Genomic DNA, 19,587 nt, shown 5'->3' with positions numbered 1-19,587 from the left:
TTTAATGTGTGAATGGTGACACCTGACTATACAGGTGTTCAGTTAAAATGAACAAGTACTTCCTAAGCACCTACCACGTGCCAGGCACTGCCTTGTGTACTAGGGATACAAGGACAAAGAACTGTCACTGCTTCAAGGAGCCTACAACCTATCTGGGGGAGTTCTTATACTGTTATAAATTGAACACATCATTATTACTGTTTTTGAAAAAAGGCAGACAAGTCCAATTTATCTTAATCCCTATTAAAACACTCCTGGTCTCTCTGTAGGAACACCACTGTTCAATAATTTGGGGTTATGATTTAGCATAGTCATCAACTCCAATTTTCCTACACTCTCTCAAGATTCAGGGGACTGAGCTAAAATCCTCCTTCTGACTCCAGACTTGCCCTTTGGTGCCAAGCAAGTCACTGAAACTCTCCACTCCAGTTTTAGGGAGAAAAATGGCACACACACCCCTAAAGTTTGCAAAGTTTAATGAATTTGAGGAAAATGATGTAAAGCCTTTCTAAGTGTTCCTATTAATCTCTGAAAAATAAGGATTGAAGTCAAAATGATATTTTTTCTGGTTACAGGTGAAGATGAAATTAAACAGACAGTCCTCAAGGGAAAGCTTTAGGTAGTTTTTAGAACTGCATCATGTCATTTCTTATAGTGAGAGAAAAACAACCTAAAGGCCATCACTGCCCTGTAGCAGGCTATGGCTGCAGCACCATGGTCAGGATCTGTCTTGGAAACTGAACCAGAGGTCACATACCGATGTTATAAATCAAGCCAGGCCGGTTTCCTGGTTGGATCACTTTCAGGGCTCGAACACCACTCCCACCATCCAGTGAAAAGCCCTGGCACCAGCCAGGCACGCCTTCAGGGTGAATTCCCCTTCCAATCCTCATGGTGCAGCTGTTGGGCAGAAAAGCAAATAAGTGGAATATGCCAATGAGACCACAGGTCTACCGTCTAGCATGGTTGATCACAGCAACTAGGTCGTGTAAGCACTGGCTATATGAGTTATAAGTGAACTCATTGAAAGTAGGATTTTTCTGCAGTTTTGTGCTACTGCAGGCTTCTGAGCACAGAATGGGTGAATTTCTCCATATTCAACAAATATGTTAGCCATTGGAACTAGACGGTAAGCCAGCTAGATAAGGCATAAAAGTTTTTTATCAGGCTGTGTAAAAAAGCCCCAAAAATGACAGGTGAAGTTAGTGAATGGCAACACAAGGTAAGGCACTTCAGTCTTCCATGATCACTTCCATGATGCAGACTGTGGGAGCTCCCCCACTGAAGGAACATGCAACCCCTCCATGCCTGAACAGATAGCATTTTTGAGATACTGTGGCCAAACATTTTCATTCTGGCTCTGGCCAACAGATGAAAGCAGAACCTTTTTAAAGGTCACTGGGCTGGTCCTTGGATGACAGACCCAGAGTCCATCCAACCTGATGGACCAGACAGAATTTACACTACATTGAGAAGAGATTTCAAGAGCCTTGGGTAATCTCACTGTAAGGCCAAAAGTAGAATGCTAATAGAACCAAGGTAATGCATCAGTTGAAAAATATTATTATTTGACTGTCTGAACTATTAAGTACAACACACAAAAGAATGCAGGAGTTATTATCAATTATTCCTTGACAACACTGACCCAATGTGTGTCTAAGGTCAACAAAATGAAAGGATATGAGAAACAGAGCAGGATACACTATCCTACTCTTATAAAAGTCATCCTACCCAATATTTACATACTCTTCTTTCCACTTGAAAACTACTTTTGTATTTTTATCTCCTTACCTCTTTCCCTTCTGATCGAGAAGAAGTTGTATCCTTACCTCCATTTTAAAGTTATGTCACTATTTATGTTCTCCCATTCCCTTGAGATCATTAATTATGGAACCAGGTCCCATTAATTATCCCTCATTATATCTCTTAACCTCTTCACTAGCTACTTCCCTTTAACTTACAAACATGTTTACATTTCCTCATTATAGGTGGGGTGAGAGTTAGGGAAGGAGGAAAGTTTCCTCAAATATGCTACCCCAACACTGTCAGGGGTGACAATTTATCTCTTTCCTTCTCACTACACACTTCCCGAACAAATAGTCTATATTCACCACTCACTCCATAACCTCTCATCATCAAACTTTCACCCCTAGCACAAGATATGTAACTACTGTAGATTCAATACTTGTCTCCTAATCATTAAAGTCAGTGGTCTTTTCTGAAACCAGACCCCAGACCTACATGCACCATCTGGCATGGATGACTATACCCTCTGCTTAAAACCATCTTCACCTTTGGTTCTACAATACTATCCTGGTTCTCCTATTTCTTGTTCAGTTTGTTTCCTACACCTTCTCCTTCATTCCCTATCTAAAACTAGGTGTTACTAAGCATTACCCAAAGTTCTGTCCTCAGCCGTGTGCTCTCTTCCAGGATGATCTCAATAACTATCACTTCCATTAGGATAAAGATGGCTTCCAAATCTTCATCTCTTGCACTAACCTGTCTCCCAAATTTCAATTACACGCTTCCAACTGTTTTTTTGAGTTTGAAAACCCCCCTCCATCTACATCCCCCATCAACACTTCAAATTCACTGCCTAAAACTAAATTCATAGACTCATAAGGATTTAGATCTGGAATCTTAGACATTTACTCTTCCAGTTGAAAAAATATACTTCCCCTTTTTATGCAATGGCGGAGAACTATGGATATGGAGTATTACATAAGCTTTTGGATGAACTGCTTTTTTTTCCTCTCTTTATTAAATCTTTGTTCATGAGATGGTTCCCTGGGTAGAGGAATGGATTTGTTCAAAAGTGAAAGTAATGTAAAAACAAACAAAAAATCCATAAAAATAAGTTTAAATTTTTAAAAAGAAGTCTACTCTTCCAAAGTGCAACAGAATAGATCCTTTTTAATTGTGGTGCTGGAGGACTTTTGAGAGTCCCTTGAACAGTAAGGAGGTCAAATCAGTCAATACTTAAAATAAATTAATTCAGACTATTCACTGAAAGGTGAAATACTGAAGCTGAAGTTTAAATACTACATCCATATAATGAGAAGACAGGACTCATTGGAAAAGACCATGATGCTGGCAAAGACTGAAAGCAAAAGGAGGAGATGGCAGAGATGAGATGGACAGACAGTGTTATAGAAGCAATGAATGACCTTGGACAGACTTTGGGAGATAGTGAAGGATAGAAGGGCCTGGCATTCTATGGTCCATGGGATCACAAAGAGTTGGACACAAGTGAATAAACAAAAACAGCAATGCTCATCCAAAACCAGCTACTCCTTCCAATTTCTATCCTGTGGTTAAGGGCACTACTTGTTCCTATCACTAATAATCAGATCTTAGTAATCATCATAGTCAAAGGATATGAGCTGGACTACCATAGAGGCCTACACCAATTTCCAGCAGTTCAATTATAATTTTTATACATGTCCCTCCCATCCCCCAAATCAATATATCCAGCCTAATCTATCTCCTAAATTAACTCCTCACCAACTGCAGGTCACTGCTAAAATGATCAACATCATTCAATCTAGCTCTCTATAATGGTTTATATGAGAGACGCAACACAACTATCTTAGAATTTAGTACTGAAAAGTAAAAAGAGCAAAGTGAGTCATTGTGCTTTCTTTCCTGGAAGCATAACTTAATCCCAAATTATTTCCTAGCGAGAGGAGTTGGAAAAAGAAAGCCCTGGAGACTTTGTCAATAAAGTTGTTATTTGGTCAAAAGCAATAAGGTGGTGAACACAATCAAACTTCAGGAGTGTTCATGTGCATTTGGCAGCAGGGAGATTCCCTGTGAACATCTTGGTGCGCATGCATAAAATAAACAAAAGCTTTTAACAAAAAGTTTTAGGTCAAAATGCATTAAAAGCCTTTAATCAAAAGAGTAACATTGAGCTGGCTGAACTTACCAGATAGCTTTCTTCACCTCCTGCCAAGCCCAGAGCCCCAGTCAATACTCTTTTCAACATGGATGCTAAATTACTGAAACTTAACTCTAGTTTTGCTTGGTGGAACAAATCCACATTTATTAAAGTAGAACACTCAAAGAAGCACAGAGACGATGTGTCTCAGAACACTATGAGGCTATCACCAGGATACTACAGACTACTGGAATAGTGTTTTTATAAGAGTAGCCACATCCTTCAGATGTGACTTTGTAACATCAGACATCTCCTCGGAGCAGAGCTAACATTTGACACAGGCAAACAATAGCAGGTCAATAGTAAAGGAATGAAAAGAAAACAGTAGGGAAAAGACAAGAACAATATAAAATTAGTGGTTCCTACCATCCTCTTGCTCCCTTTCAGTAATTCACATAACTCTTGCCAGATTTCATTTTCTTTCCTATAGTAAAAATAACCTTGAAAATGCTTTGAGATGCTGAAATGGTACATTTTATTTGGAGGATTAAAGGGAAAATTTCAAAAAAATCTTACACAAAAGGACTTGGATTGGACTGATAGGGTTATATATGTTTTAATAGAAGAGCAATCTAACTCCATATACACCATTCCTTTCCTGTACTGAAAACATACAGAAAGGAAAAATAGCACAGGAAGTGAAGCAAGGAAAAAATGAAGGTTTCTTCTCCGTTGCAGTTATGAGAAGTATGACTTCAATACATGTAAAGTAAAACCACCCCCAGTTCTTTTATTATAAACTAACTAAATGGTTTGTTTTCAATATCAAATAACACAGAAATTAGATATGGAAAAAAATCCCATTAGGTCATCTGATCTATATCCTTGCCAAGTCAGGGTTGCTATCTACAGTATATTTCTACTTAAATACTAGTCCTATATCCTTTGCTAACTTTTTCCACTCTGTAGGAGCTTGTTTGCCCTTCCCATAATTAATTTTACTTACAGATTTGGCTGTTCTTTGTCAGCATAACAGAATAAAAGGGGGCTCAGGCTCCGAGCCAGCTCATGTTCTTCAAACTGTCCTGCAGCATCTGTCTTTGCATTGTCTTGTCTAAAGATCAGTGGTAACCCTTTCAGAGAAGAGATAAGGTAGAGAAGAATTGCAACCAGTCAGATCCTATACATTAAGACAAAGGAAACTGAATTCACAGAACCATAAAACTGTGGAGCTAGAAGGAGCCACACAGAACATCTAGTCCAATTCTTACCTAAATAGGAAAATCTTCTCTATAATATCCCCAATAAATAACCATCCAATTGCTGACTGAAGAACTATAGTGAATAGAAACTCAATACCCCCAAAAGCAAGTCATTCCATTTTTGGACAGGTCTACTTGTCAGGAAGTTTTCCTTTCCATAGATTCTACTTCAGCCTTTCTGCAGTTTCCATTCACTCCCCTTGCTCTGTTCTCTGGGGCCAAGTGGTATATATTTAATTCCTTGGCCACATGGCAGATCTTCAAATATTTAAACTGCCATGTCTCTGTAGAATCTTTACTTGTCCAGCTAAAAATACTTAGTTTCTCCGACTAATCCTTAAATGACAGTCTCCATTCACCTCATCCTTCTGGCTATCTTCCCTGAACACAGTCTAGCTTGTCAATCAATATACTTCACAAAAAGTGGTACCCAGACAAATGCTTTCACACAAATTCAAACAACAGTTGAGATTGTCTGAAAAAAACAGACCTGAGTGAGAACTGAATATTTTATTTAAGGAGTTTAAAGCCTGTTCTCTAAAAGGGTTATTTTGTCCACAGTGACCAAAGTAGCATTAAAGCTCACTTAGGAGAGGAAGCTGAGGCTCACGAGAAGCTGAATTTCTTTCAGAAATCAGTTTGTATTAGCTCGGGATAAGTGAGATAATAATCTCCGAATTCCAAAGGTTGATATGAAGGGGCTAGTAGGCAGAAACTCAACATACCTGTTTTGTTGATCAGCCAATACGGAGCAGAAATAAAGATTTTCAAGGATCCCTCTGCTCGACATACAATTCGGATGGTGAGATTTAACTGCCGCCGGTTAATATCATACAGTCGCATGCGCACCATGTAGTTTTGAGTCCCAGGAGGAATTAGAAGCTCTTTACATAGTGGAAAATTCTCTAGAGACACTCCTGGAATACACAGACACAAAGCACCAATTTTCTAAGGGTTCACGTTGGTCTTTCAAAAATGTATTTCGAGAAAACTAACTTGGTTTCTTCTAAAGTTATCTTTCAGGTTAATGATAAGAAACATAAAAGAAAATAAATTACATCTAACTGGTAAGATATCTTTAAAGTGGTCAAGAACAACACCCTCTCTAACTGGGGTGAAGTAAATTACAGAGCAAACCAGAGGCACTGGAAAAAGCATTACGAATTGACATTCAAAAGGGCAAAGTACATGTTAAAGAAGGGTTAAGACATCAAGAAAGCAACCAAGTATGTTCTGCATTTTAAAATAAAACACCATGAGGCAGGTTCCATATTAAGACATAACCAGTTACTTTCTTCTATTTTCTTTGCTAAGCACTTTCTTTTCCGATGTAACCAAGTTTTCATGTATCATATTCTTGTCTGTGTGTATGTGTGTGTATATATATATATAAATATATATAAAAATATATACATATGTACCTATACAAACATATACATGCATGCATGTAAACATAGCATATATATACATATATACACACATGTGACTATATAAATACATATAACTTTATTAAGTCCTTTAGGAACTATTATAAAACTACTTCCTAAGAGGATCAAACGTCTAGAATCAGATGGTAGGTCCTTTCTAGATTCCATCCAAATTACTAACTGAATTTATTTATGAAGTGGTCTCTAGAGTCACAGTAAGGATTCAATTTTTTTAATGTAAATAAGCATACATACCCAAGAACACAGAGAGCAGCAGGGTGTAGAGAATAGAATTCTGGAACAGGAGTCAGAAGACTCTCAGCACTTAGTTCTGTAACTGTGGCCGTGTTTCCTAACCTAAACTATAAAATGATGGGAATAATATATGTTCTGCCCACCTCACAAGGCTGCTGGTGAGGATCAAATGAAAATGTATGTCAAAGCCCTTTGAAACCTAAGTTACTCTTATGTAGAAACCTATTTAAATGAAATGATCAGGAAAATGGATCAAATTAATATGGTAGTTTTGTATTTTAAATTAAATCTCATAGTCTGTATCATCGAGACATCAAGGTCACATTTAAAAGAGACTGAATTATTTGATAACACATTTATCAAGTTTTCAGGTAACATATATACAGCTTATCTAGAATACATAAATATCTATCTGCTTTGAGTGGTAAATAATAAACTTTTAAAATGATGTTAACTCATCTTATATTTATTATTTCCTTATTCAAAGGATTACTTGACCTACATGATCTAATTAATAATCCTCATAACTTCCCTGTGAGGTAGGGAGGGACAGATATTATCTCCACCTACCCCACCCCACCTCTGTTTTACAGGTAGGAAAAAAATGCAGCTCACAAAGATTAAATGTCCTGCCAAGGTCAAATAACAAATAAGGTATAGTGCCAGAAATCAACTTTATTTAGTGTTCTAAAGTAAACTTTGTGAATCAGATATGGGTTTTTTGATCAATTTGGTGTTTTGGAAGTTTAAACATCATACCATACGATGCCCCTAGAAAGGTCTCTAGTGAGGGTCCTATCTTTGTAACGGGACTATTTGGAGATCTTTCCATAGCAGCCAGGAAATATTTTGTGCTGTTCTTAGGCAGGAACAGCCAACTTTAAGACCTTACCCAATTCAATGTTCTGAGATGTGTCTGCTGTATGCAGGGCTGCCTCTTTGCCAGGTTTCAGTGTGCCATTAATTGGCATCCCTTTAACATAAAAGTCGAGTTCACAAGGTAGCAAGTTACAGATTACCACAGTTGGCAAGAGATAAATGGTATGCCCAGGTTGTCTGAAAATCTGTTTAGCACTGTCAGAAAATATTTTTGAGGGTACATAATCTGGATAATTCTCTTTCTTTATAGCCACACAAAACCTAGGAAGAAAGAAAGATTGGTGTGAAAATCAACAGACTGAATGGAAAAGGTGTACTTGATCTCTTACTACTCATGAAGCAATATAGCCTTACAACTGGTTCAATGATCCAATAAAACATTGGCAGTTCTTGTGTCTAAATATTGTAGTCATTGATAGCCTGACAACACTAAGTCAGAAAAGCCAATAACCTAGTGTAAGAGAAACCATTTAGGGCAGAGGGCTAGTTCTGAGGATAATTGCCTGTTATTCCCCCCTTTATACTGAAACTACCTGATTTTTCCCTTCAAATAGGACATTAAGAGTTTTCTTTAAAATCCTTCAATATAAATACCAATTAAATCTGGAAGGCACTAAAACTTTGGAGCGTATTTTAATATCTTCACAGAAGCTTCAATAATCCTCCAGCATTATGGACTTCAAGACCTTATATATGGCTTCATATTACATTACCCCAAAAGGTATAATTATTACTGATGTTCAAATGAGCAGGGCAATTAAGTCCTGTTCCTACTATTTTAGTTACTGGATAACTACGAGCTATATAGGGCATTATATAGTCCCCAAGAAGTAGCATATAAGCTCTCTAAAATCACAATGGTAATAAAACTCTCCACTATTTTCCCACAGTTGAACATATTTAATTCTCCCACCCCTGAATAAACTGTTGGAGGGTTTGTATATGTAAGTTTCTATAATCCTGCCATTTAATCTACAAGCTAAAAAATCTAGATCAAGTAACGAAAATAAGAACTGTGTTAAACAATAGGTTTTTTGATTCATTGAGTCAGAAATTATAATAATCTGAAATTTTTCTTTAAACAAAGTGAATGGATTTCTCTACAGTATCTCAGCTAACTTCACTTCCCACCTCTGGAATCCTCTTCTGCTACTGGATGAACTCCTCCCAGAACCTCATTTTGAGGAATGGCTCAGACAAGAGGTCTTTCATTCTCTTAACTACAGCTCTACGCCTCAGCTGCCTTCTCCATCCATCCCTTCTTATCCTCCCTCTCCCTCACTCCCTCTTCTGTCACTGATGAGCTTCTCCCAGAACCTCATTTTAAGGAAGGGCTCAGCCCAGTCATCCTTCATTCTCTAGGTATCTTCATGTCCCCATGCCTTCCTCCCATCCTCCTAATAACTTTTTAGCTCCCTTTCTGTGTTGTCTTTCCCTACTAGAATGTAACGTCCCAGCCCTGCTGAGGGCAGGGACTGTCCTTTTTGGTTGTATTTGTATCCCTAGGGTTTAACCCAACACTTGGTGCATAGAAAATGCTTAATAAATGCTTGTTGACTGGACTTGAATGTTTATCTTTGCAATGAAGCAACCAAGCTAATAACTACTGACCTTAAAATAAGCTTAGCCTTGGTCTGAAATGGTTTCGTACTACTCAGGACAAATAAGACCGTATTTACTAAAGTACTTTATAACCCAAAATGTGATGCCCAAGCTGCTTATTAGTTTGTTTGTTTTTTTTTACCAACATCATACTTAGTACAACAGCTCTGGTCTTCAAATGGGAATAGCTGAGACCTAAAAGGTCTAGACAATATTATCAAAGCCCCTAAGAAAGTAAGTGACAAGATGTGAATCCACTTGCCAACCCCTATTTCTAACCACTCCTAAATAATAGGAAAGTAGGATCTTTGGTTGTTTTCCGTACTTTCTAGGCTCATGTTTATATTTTAATAGGTCACCTTGTCCTACATATATTAGATTTCAAGCTCACTCAAGTAGAAACCATGTATTCTTAAGAACTCCAACACAAGACCTAACAGACTTCAAATTATCTTATACTTCTAAGATTCTCAACACATACAAATGAATTACTTCTTCCATTAAATATTCTCAAATAAAAAGAAGGAATTTTTTCTTTCCCTTAATCCTTAAAGATGGCCAATGTTCCTACATGATTTCATCCTAAAAAAGGAAAAAATGACATACTACACAGGGTTGATATACCTGAAAAATCTGCTTTTTTCTGTATCCATTGAGTGGCACTCTCTTTTGCTGCTACTCACTTCTGCGGTCTTCACGACTGTGGTCCAGTGGATTGGAGTCTTACAAAAAAATACTCCCATCCCTTTGGGCCTGGCCTGTAACCGCCAAGAGGTGAGATGTAAAGGGACTGCAAACGAATCCCCTGGCATGATGGCTGGGAGCACCACAGGTTCTGCAACAGAAAAGGAATATCAGCAATCAAGGATGTAGATCTCTAACTCAAAGAAATTCAAAAGGCAGTACATGTACGGAATGCTTGAGAAGATAGATCATTCTTCCTTGGGGAGAGAGGGAGCAGCTAGAACTCACTGTCAGGAGCAGAGGGGCTGTCCAGCCTTAGCTCCATGGGGGTCTCCAGCCTGTTCTTCACAATCAGAGCTGAGCGGACCGTGATGACTTTTCGAGCGCTGCCTTCCATGGTCACTGCAAAAACCACCCGGACTGGTGGGAGTGAGGAGAACTACAGGATTGGTTATAAACAGAGAGAGAACACTGCTGTGATTCTGGAGATACGTACAGAATGCAGTGGTACTATTCAAAATGCCTAAGTATGAGCTTCAGCAGAATTTGACAAGTGCTGTCTTATTCCTCTTCTTTTTGAAATTTATGAAATATTTATGAAATAACAACAGCTGCTCTTTAAGCCATTTGGTCTTGGGGCCCACTGAATTTTAGATATAAAGACAGCTAATAAATAAATAAACCTCAATGCTTCTTTTCTTTAAACAGTCTACAAAGATGATATACTGTGTCACAAAATAAAGCCAAGCTTTTAGATAGGGGCCTCTCACTTCCAAGACGTACTTTAAGCTGTGAATTAAAGCAGCAATCTTCCAAAATTCTAGACTTCTAGTTATTAGAAATAAAGAATAAACTAGAGCTTTTCTTCATTTCAAATGCCTTTGATCTCCTACAGCCAGAATGTACATGTTTTTCAAAATGAGGTTTGTTAAATGAATTCAATCATCATTTCTTCAATAAATGTTTGCTGCTTTTTCCTATCTGTACAACCCCCTTTTAAATGGCAAATGTGATAAAATGAAAAAGGGAAACTTCTTGTTCTCACAGAGAGCCTTGTGGGAAACATAAGACATGGCATCAGAGGACCTAGGTTTAGGGCCAACTTGGCTACTATTTGTCTGACCCTGAGTGTGCTCTCATCTCTATGTCCCTCCTCACTGGAATATTGGACACTGACCCAGGCAAACTTATCCTGAACTTGGCATCCATGCCACTTCCCAGTCATCCAAGCATCATGCTGCCATGCTACGCTTTCCTTCCAGTTCTCCTTTTATGAATCTTCTCCCATTAGAACATAAGATTCTTGAGAACAGGAGACATCATGCTTCCTTATATGTGTGTCCCCAGAACTTTGCACAGTACCTGGTAAACAGTAAGCACTTAATAAAGGCCTTCTCACTTAAACCTCTCTAGGTTTTGCTTCCCTCATCTGGAAAATGAAAAGGTTGGACAAGATGATCTCTAATAAGCTCTCTTTCCAGCTTGAAGTTTCTGATCCTTTGTACAGAGCTATAATGTCAAATACAGCATGATAAAGAAATAAAAGAGGTAGAGAAAAGTTTTATGAGAATTCAAAGAAAAAGACTGCTTCTGATGGGATGAGTTAAAGTTGGCAGGTAGGAAGAGGCACTTAAGATAACCCTAGAAAAGTAAGTAGGATTTCAACAAGTAGCCAAAAAAAGGTGGCACTCCGGGCACAGGAAATTATATGAGTAAAGTCATGAATTTCATCTTAAACAAAATAGTGGCCTTATGACCCCAGAATGGGGAACAGAGTCAGAGATTTTGTGGACATAGAAGAGTCCGGAATAGCATTTAGAATGTGAACCTAGATGACTAAAAGGATAGTGGTATGCCAGAGAGAAATGGGGAAGTATAGGAAAGGAGTAACTTTGGAGAGAAAAACGAGTTCTATTTTGAACAGATCCAGTTTGAGATACCTCTGAAACAAATCCAAATATCTAATAGGACCTGGGTGGTGTGGGTGGAGCTCAGATGAAAGATTATGGCTAAATAAATTAATCTGGATGTCTCTTGCATAGAGATCGTAACTAAACGCATGAAAGCTGATAAGATCCTCAAGTGAGAATGGGTAAAAGCAGAAGAGGGTGTAGGACAAATCCTTCAGGGTCATCACAGTTAGAGGACCTAACATGGATGAGGATCTAGCAAGGGAGACTGAGGACACATCATAAATGCAGAAAGAGAACCAACAAAGCATTGTGCGGGTAGGTACTATTATTATCCCCATTTTACATTCAAAGAAACAGATAAACAGAGGTTAAGTGACTTGCCCAGAATTACACAGCCAGTAAGCATCTGGGGCCAGATTTCAAATCAGCTCTATCTGAGTCCGGTCAGAACACACTGCACCACCAGCAGCTGGAATCTGCCTCTATCACAATTGGCCCAGCCCTTTTACATTTGATGGGCACCTACTTGTTTCCAGATTTTTGCTAATACAAAAAGAACAACACCAGAAACATAAAAAGCTGGGAATAAACTGTGCATCAACAATTGTGGAGCAAATGAACAAACTATAGTGTATATATGAAATTGAATATTACTGTGTCATAAGAAACAAAAAAATAGAAGGATATATGGAAACAACTATCATTAAATAATACAAAGTGAAGACAAGCCAGATCAAGACACATGATAACTTCTTCGGTTTTGGTTCAGATCTCTGACTTCATCAATGTAGGGAACTCAGGGATGGAAACTCCCTGCACCAGTGAAAATTAGTAACTCATCTTTCACTTTAAAATCTCCCACATTAGTCATACCCCCTTCACAAAAATAAGAAAAGATAAGAGAACATGCTTCAATCTGTGTTCTTTGTTCATTAGCTATCTTTCTAAGTGGACTGCACGTTTCATCAGGAGTCCTTCAGAACTGTAGCTGGTAACTGTACTGGTCACAGTATTGTTGTCACTATATAAATTGTTCTCCTGGTTCTACTCACTTCCCTTTCCATCAGTTCATATGAGTTTTCCCAGGTTTCTCTGAAACTATGCCCATCATCATTTCTTACAAACAATATTCCATCCCATCATACACTGTAACTTGTCAACCATTCCCCATGTGATGAACATCCCCTCAATTTGCAATTCTTTGCCACCACAAAAAAAGCCACTATAAATATTTTTTGTACATGTGGGTCCTCTTCCTCTTTGCTTTGTCTCTTTGGGGGATGACTTAATAGTGGTATTGCTGCGCTGAAAGATATGCATGATTTACTAACTTGGGGAGCATAGTTCCAAATTGCTCTCTAGAATGGCTGGTCTAGTTCACAGCTCCACCAACATCTGTCATTTTTCTTTTCTCCCAACTTAGCCAACATGATGGGTGAGAGGTGGCACTTCAGAGCTGTTTTTAATTTGCATTTCTCTAACCATGAGTCATTTTGATGATTTTTTCATATGACTACTGATAGTGTGGATATCTTTTCTCTGAAAACTGTTCATATTTTTGACCACTTATAAACTGAAAAATGGCTCCCATTCACATAAATTTGAATCAGTTCCTCATATTGTGTATTAGAAATGAGACCTTTATGTGCTGCAAAAATTCTCCCCAAATTTCCTGTGTCTTAAGATTTCAGCTGCACTGCTTTTTGTTTATGCAAAAATATCATTTTATGTAATCAAAATTGCCCATTTTACCTCCTGTGATCCTCTCTATTTTTTTATCATGAGCCATTCCTCCAGTCATAGAACTAATAGGCAATTACTTATATGCTCCTCTAATTTGTTTATGTTTTCCTTTCATGAGAAATCATGAACCCATTTAGACTTTATCTTGATATAGATGTGTGAGATGTTAGTCTATTTTCCAGTTTGGCCAACGGTTTTCGTTGACTAGTGAGTTCTTGCCCTAAGAGTTGGCATCTTTGTTTTTATCAAACACTAGGTTATTGTACTCATTTGCTTTTGTATATTGTGTACCTAATCTCTTTTTCTGATCAACTTCTCTATCTAGGTAATTATGGCTTTGGAGTATAGTTTGAAATTTGATTTTAATTAATTCAATGTTTTTATTTTTAACTTTCAATTTTATTAATCTGTCCATGATTTTCAGGATACCTATTCTGTTGTTTGGGGGTTTTAATTTGTTGATTTTCCAGTTGTTTTGCTGTTGTTCTAAGGTGCATGCACAATTTACTGACGTGCTCTTTCTTTTACTAATGAAAGCCTTGAGAAACAGAAAACTTCTTCTAAATACTGCTTTGGCTGCATCCTCCAAAACCTAGTTGTCAATATTGTTAATGAAACTGATTGTTTCCATAGTTTATCCTTTAACCCACCATTCCTTAGGATTAAGTTATTTAGTTTCCAAATAATTTTTAATCTTTGCTTCAAAGGCCCTCTATTAATGTGATTTTTATTACATTATGAGTAAAAGATGCATTTAATATTGCTGCTTTTATGCCCTAAGACATTGTCAATTTTTGTGAAGGTACTATGCATAGCTGAGAAACAGATATACTCCTTCCTTTTCACACTGAATGATCTCCAGAGGTCAATTATATCTAACTTTCCTAAAATTCTATTCGGGTCCTTAACTTCTTTCTTGTTTATTTTTTAGTTTATCTAGATCCAAGAGGGATAAATTAAATTTCCCCAGTGTGACTGTTTTAATGTCTATTTCTTCCTGTGACAAACTTGACTTTTCCTTGTAGGAATTTAAATGCTATATCCTCTGGAGAATACTTGTTCAGCATTGATACTAATTTATTGTCTTTGGTAGCTTTTAGCAAAATGTAGTTTCCCTGTTTATTTCTTTTAATTAGGTCTATTTTTGCCAAGGCTTTGTCTGAGATAATAATTGCTACCCTTGCTTTTCTTACTTCAGCTGAAGTATAAGAGATTTTGCTCCAGTCTCTTATTTTAACTGTGTATTTCTTTTTTTGTTTCAAGCATGTTTCTTGTAAACAACATATTGACAGATTTTAATTTCTAACTCCTTCTGCTATTCTCTTCCGTTTTATGAGTTTGTTCATCACATTCACAGTTAGGACTTTTGCTGGCTCTTTCCCCCCACTCTCTCTGTTAAAAAGTATTTTGCTTCTGTCTGATGGCTCCCTTAACCTGCTCTCTCTCTCTTTCTTTCTCTCTTATTTCTTCCATTTCTCTTAACCTTTTTCCCTCCTGTTTCCTTGTGGATTAAGATGTATTTCTGTACTCAACTGTATGCAGGTGTATTTTCCCTTCTTTAATCAGTTTGAATTAGAATGAAGTTCAAGTGTCACCTGCTTCCCCACCCTTGACCTGCACTGACCCCAACAAACTGTATAAACTCCTCCTCGTGTCCTACATTTATGTGAAATAATTTCCTCCATTCTTCATCTCTCTTCTTCTTCCCTAGGGAAAGGAGGGAGTGATGTCTATCTTGAGCTTCTGTCCTATTACACCCTTCTGCTGTTTTCACAGCTCAGGCTGGGGCTTGAAAGCCATCAGTGATTCCAAAGTGGTATGATCCAGGATGAGGTCTGTTCACTGTCCTCCTGGTCTGAGCTCTGCAAGTTCCTGACTCAAGTTTGAGTTTATTGGCTTGTCCCTGGATGGAGGTTTCACTTCTAGAGTCAGCTATTATTAGCCCACTGGGAGGGTCTGGAGGTTCAAAGTGAGTGAACTGCTGGCTCTCCTTTGGTCTAAGACTCCTGCTCCTGGTTGCACTGCAGGCTTTCACATTGGGCTAGAGGCTAGAAATAAGTTCCTGTTCTGCTCCTGGGATCAGAACCATACAGCTACATTTTACTTCCAGAAACTTTCCTCAATCAACATACTAGGGCACATGATCATCAAGAACCACTTCTCTCTGCCCTGCATCTCTGACTAGGAACTGGCTAGTGAGCAAAAAAAAAAAAATGCTAAACAGGACCCATCGCTGCACTTAGTGCCAGTTCAGGGATTCTCTGGAACCTCCTTCTACTTTGGCTCTTCTTTCCCTGATGCCACATTGGCCCTCCTTTAACTTTTTGACAATATGAAACACCTGTCCACAAGTGGCATCACCTCTCTCTGTGTATCTCCCTAAGCCACCCTGGGCCAGAAGAATGACTCACTGTAACTTTTCTTGATCAGAATTCTGCCTGATGCATTTCTCAAATCTTTGTGGAGGAGTGGTGAGTTAGGCTGTACCACTTCTTCTCACTGCACCATCTTGACTGCCTCCTGTAACTTATAATCCAAAAAAATTTTCAGGAATACTAAGAGATTAGAATACTAGACAACTTGCATCTAGGTCCTGCTATCAGCTGTGCCACAGTGCTTTATTTCACACTTAATCTATATAAGGGAAGATACCTTTAAATGGCAACAAAACTAGATGAAGTACAATAGAAAAAGTTGTAGTAACTTAATAAAAACTAAGTAAAGCTAAAGCACATATCCTTCCTGTCTCTAAAAGTCAAATACTAAAATACAAGATTGCTGACTGTTAAAAATAAATATTAAATTATAATAGTATAAGGTTACAAGTACTATTAATCATAATTGTTCTTTTGAATGACTTTGTTTAATGGCTTTCTGGGACTCTGCTGGGAGATGTCACATAATTTTAAAATGTCGAGGTTTGTCAACAAAAAAGGTCACACACTGGCAAAAATGCTCATTCTATATTCTAAAGAACTGTGATTACTGATGTAAAGCCAGAGATCCTGAAGAGTGAGGTCAAGTGGGCCTTAGGAAGCATTGCTAACTAAAAGTGGAGGTGAAAGAATTCCAGCTGCGCTATTTAAAACCCTAAAAGATAATGCTATTAAAGTGTTGCACTCAGTATGCCAGCGAATTTGGAAAACTCAACAGTGGTCACTGGATCAGAAAAGATTAGTTTAAGTTCCAGTCCTAAAGAAAGGCAGTACCAAGGAATGTTCAAATTACCAAACAATTACACTCATTTCACACAACCAGCAAGGTTATACTTCAGACTCTGCAAACAAGGTTTCAGCAATATATGAACTGAGAATTATCAGAAGAGCAGGTTGGATTTCAAAGAGGCAAAGGAATCAGAGACCAAATTGCCAACATCTGCTGGATTATGGAGAAAGTAAGGGAGTTCCAGAAAAAAACACCTATTTTTCCTTCACTGATCACATTAAAGCCTCTGACTATGTGGATCAAAACAAAATGTAGCAAATCCTCAAAGAAATGGGAGCAACAGATCATCTTGTTTATCTCTTGAGGAATCTTTCTGCAGACCAAGAAGCAACAGTTAGAACTGAACATGGAACAACAGATTGCTTTAAGACTGAAAAAGGAGTACAACAAGGCTGTATACTGTCATCTTATTTTTATAACTTGTATGCAGAGTACAACATGTGATATGCCAGCCTGCATAAATCCATCGACAGAATTCAGGTTGTCAGGAGGGATATCAACAGTCTCAGATATGCAGATGATGCCACTCTGATGACAGAAAGTGAAGAAGAATTAAGAAGCCTCTTGATAAGAATGTATGAGATGAGTATAAAAGCTTACTTAAAGTTTAACATCAAAAAAACTGGCAACTGATCCCATCACTTCCTAGCAAACAGAGTGAGAGGAAATGGAAGCAGTGTCAGATTTTATATTACTGAGCTCAAAGATCATTGTAGACAGTGAATGCGGCCATGACATTAAAAAAACACTTTCTCCTTGGAGAAGACTTTTGAGAGTCCCTTGGACAGCAAAGAGATCTAAAAAAATTAATTCATTCTCTTGATTGGAAAGACAAATATTGAAACTTAAATATTTTGGCCACATAAGAAGAAGAATGGACTCTTTGGAAAAGACTTGGATATTGTGAAAGATTGAAGGAATAACAAAAGATGAGATGGATAGTGTCACGGAAGCAATGAACATGAGCTTGGACAGTCTCTGGGAGATAGTAGATGATAGAAGGGCCTAGTAAGCTATGGTCCATGAGGTCATGAAGAGTGAGACACAACTAAACCACTGAACAAGTGAACAAAAACAAAGCTCTGAAGAGAACTAGTTTTTTTAACTACTATTCTTAAAATGTGTGCCCAGAATACACCAGCAATGCTCTTTACTTAAAAGAACAAATAGCACTATATCTGGTTTTTTTGCACAGCCAACTTCTTTATTAAAATAAAGTAACCATAAAGTAACCAAACCTGTGCATTTTGCAAAAAAAAAAAAAAAAAATACCAGTCATGCTTTCAGAAAGTGCCAGTGAAAAAGCTGACATCTTTTTGGAGGGTCTACACAGAGCCAAGATCTCCAGTCTAAAGATCACCAGAACGAAGGTTCCCACTGATCCAATGCAGTAAAGCCCTGACAAACTCATTGCTGAAGAGTAGTAATTTAAATCTTAACTCTGTCTTCAGGCCTAGATGCCCAAAAGTTCACATTTCAAAACTCAACATTGTCTAGGACAGAATTCTAAAAAGAAATCTGAAGGTTGTCTTGTGATGATTCAAAAGCCAGTTGGAAAAAATATAATTTTTCTATCTTACTCATTTTTGTATACTGCTGCCCGTGGCTTTTCTCTGTATCCCAATTCTGGAAGAAAAGACCTTGGAATCATCCTCTATTTGTCTTATTCTCACCTACTCAGTCTCAGCTATAAAGTGTCAGTGAAAGATTGTTTTAGTGAGGTTTCACAAAAGGAATGTACTTCATAAACTTAATGCATCATCATTAAGAGAAAAGAGTGAAGAACAATTTCATTTGTAAGAATCTGTATGTTCTAGATCACTGAACAAACACATTCATCACAAATAGCGTGGATCCCATTCAGAGTATAAATAAACAATATGGAATCATAACAATAAAAGCTATACTCACATAGACCTGAGGATGTATTATATTTGTTCTGCTGCTAGGGCTGCCAATCTAAAAAAAAACCGAGAAGTTAAACAATCAGCACAAAACACACATGATAGAGATACCAAATTCTAATACCTTATTTTGTGAAAATTCATGAAAGAAACATCTGAATTAGTACGCTGTCTAAACCAGGGGAGCAGGTTAGCTTCAACATAAGGCTCACTTATCTATTCAGCTATTATATTTAGTAAATATCCCTTATGTGCCAGACACTTTGGGGTCTACGCAGAAGAATGAAATAATTCTTTCCTTCATGATTCACTGTTATATCCCATTAAATGGAAGCTCCCTTTCATGCATTTAAATAGTGTTCCTGTTTTTACAAAATTCCTACTACCTAACAGACACTGCTAAAGAAGGGGCTGGAAGAAGGGAGAAGAAAACAAAAATACCAGAAACTAGGTTATCTATTGATGATATGAATTAAAATCTAGTCAAAAATGAAAATAATCCACTTAAAAATTGTATCAAATATTGCCTACCTCTCAATTCTTAATTTATACTAATGCAAAAAGCAAGATATACTTGTTACAGGCATTTTGGAGAATGGGGTAATAAAGCTCAATTTGAATATTCCTTTCATTGCCAAAGATATGAATTGAAGGCACTCAAGTTCCAGAAATTTTTAAGGTTCTGGAGGGAGAAAGATGGAAATTTACATTGTGCAATGTTCATAATGAACACAAACTTGAGGAAGTCAGCTATAGCAGGTTAGCACTTACATATTTATCAGTGGAAAACTGGTAAAAAATTAGCCCAAA

The 19,587-nt window shown here is 37.6% G+C and overlaps 1 protein-coding gene across 6 annotated transcripts in view; it reads right to left on the bottom strand.

Annotated features, from left to right (window-relative positions):
* VPS13D (vacuolar protein sorting 13 homolog D) overlaps window positions 1-19,587 on the bottom strand; it is a 335,894-nt gene that overhangs the window by 194,624 nt on the left and 121,683 nt on the right. For all 6 annotated transcript variants that reach the window (XR_011967006.1, XM_072608911.1, XM_072608914.1 and 3 more), the window contains 7 exons: window positions 18,785-18,832; window positions 10,281-10,431; window positions 9,933-10,143; window positions 7,720-7,967; window positions 5,871-6,062; window positions 4,890-5,016; window positions 758-900 (listed from right to left, as the gene is read on the bottom strand). Coding sequence is in view for 5 of the 6 variants with exons in the window: in XM_072608911.1 (XP_072465012.1) it covers window positions 758-900; window positions 4,890-5,016; window positions 5,871-6,062; window positions 7,720-7,967; window positions 9,933-10,143; window positions 10,281-10,431; window positions 18,785-18,832 (1,120 nt within the window). In the remaining variant the exon portion in view is untranslated. The remainder of the gene's footprint in view (window positions 1-757; window positions 901-4,889; window positions 5,017-5,870; window positions 6,063-7,719; window positions 7,968-9,932; window positions 10,144-10,280; window positions 10,432-18,784; window positions 18,833-19,587) is intronic.

Source organism: Notamacropus eugenii, chromosome 5, assembly GCF_028372415.1.
Source record: "Notamacropus eugenii isolate mMacEug1 chromosome 5, mMacEug1.pri_v2, whole genome shotgun sequence".
In the NCBI taxonomy this organism is placed as follows: Eukaryota; Metazoa; Chordata; class Mammalia; order Diprotodontia; family Macropodidae; genus Notamacropus; species Notamacropus eugenii.
The sequence above is the reverse complement of the archived record's forward strand: the minus strand, read 5'-3'. Positions and strand labels throughout refer to the sequence as shown.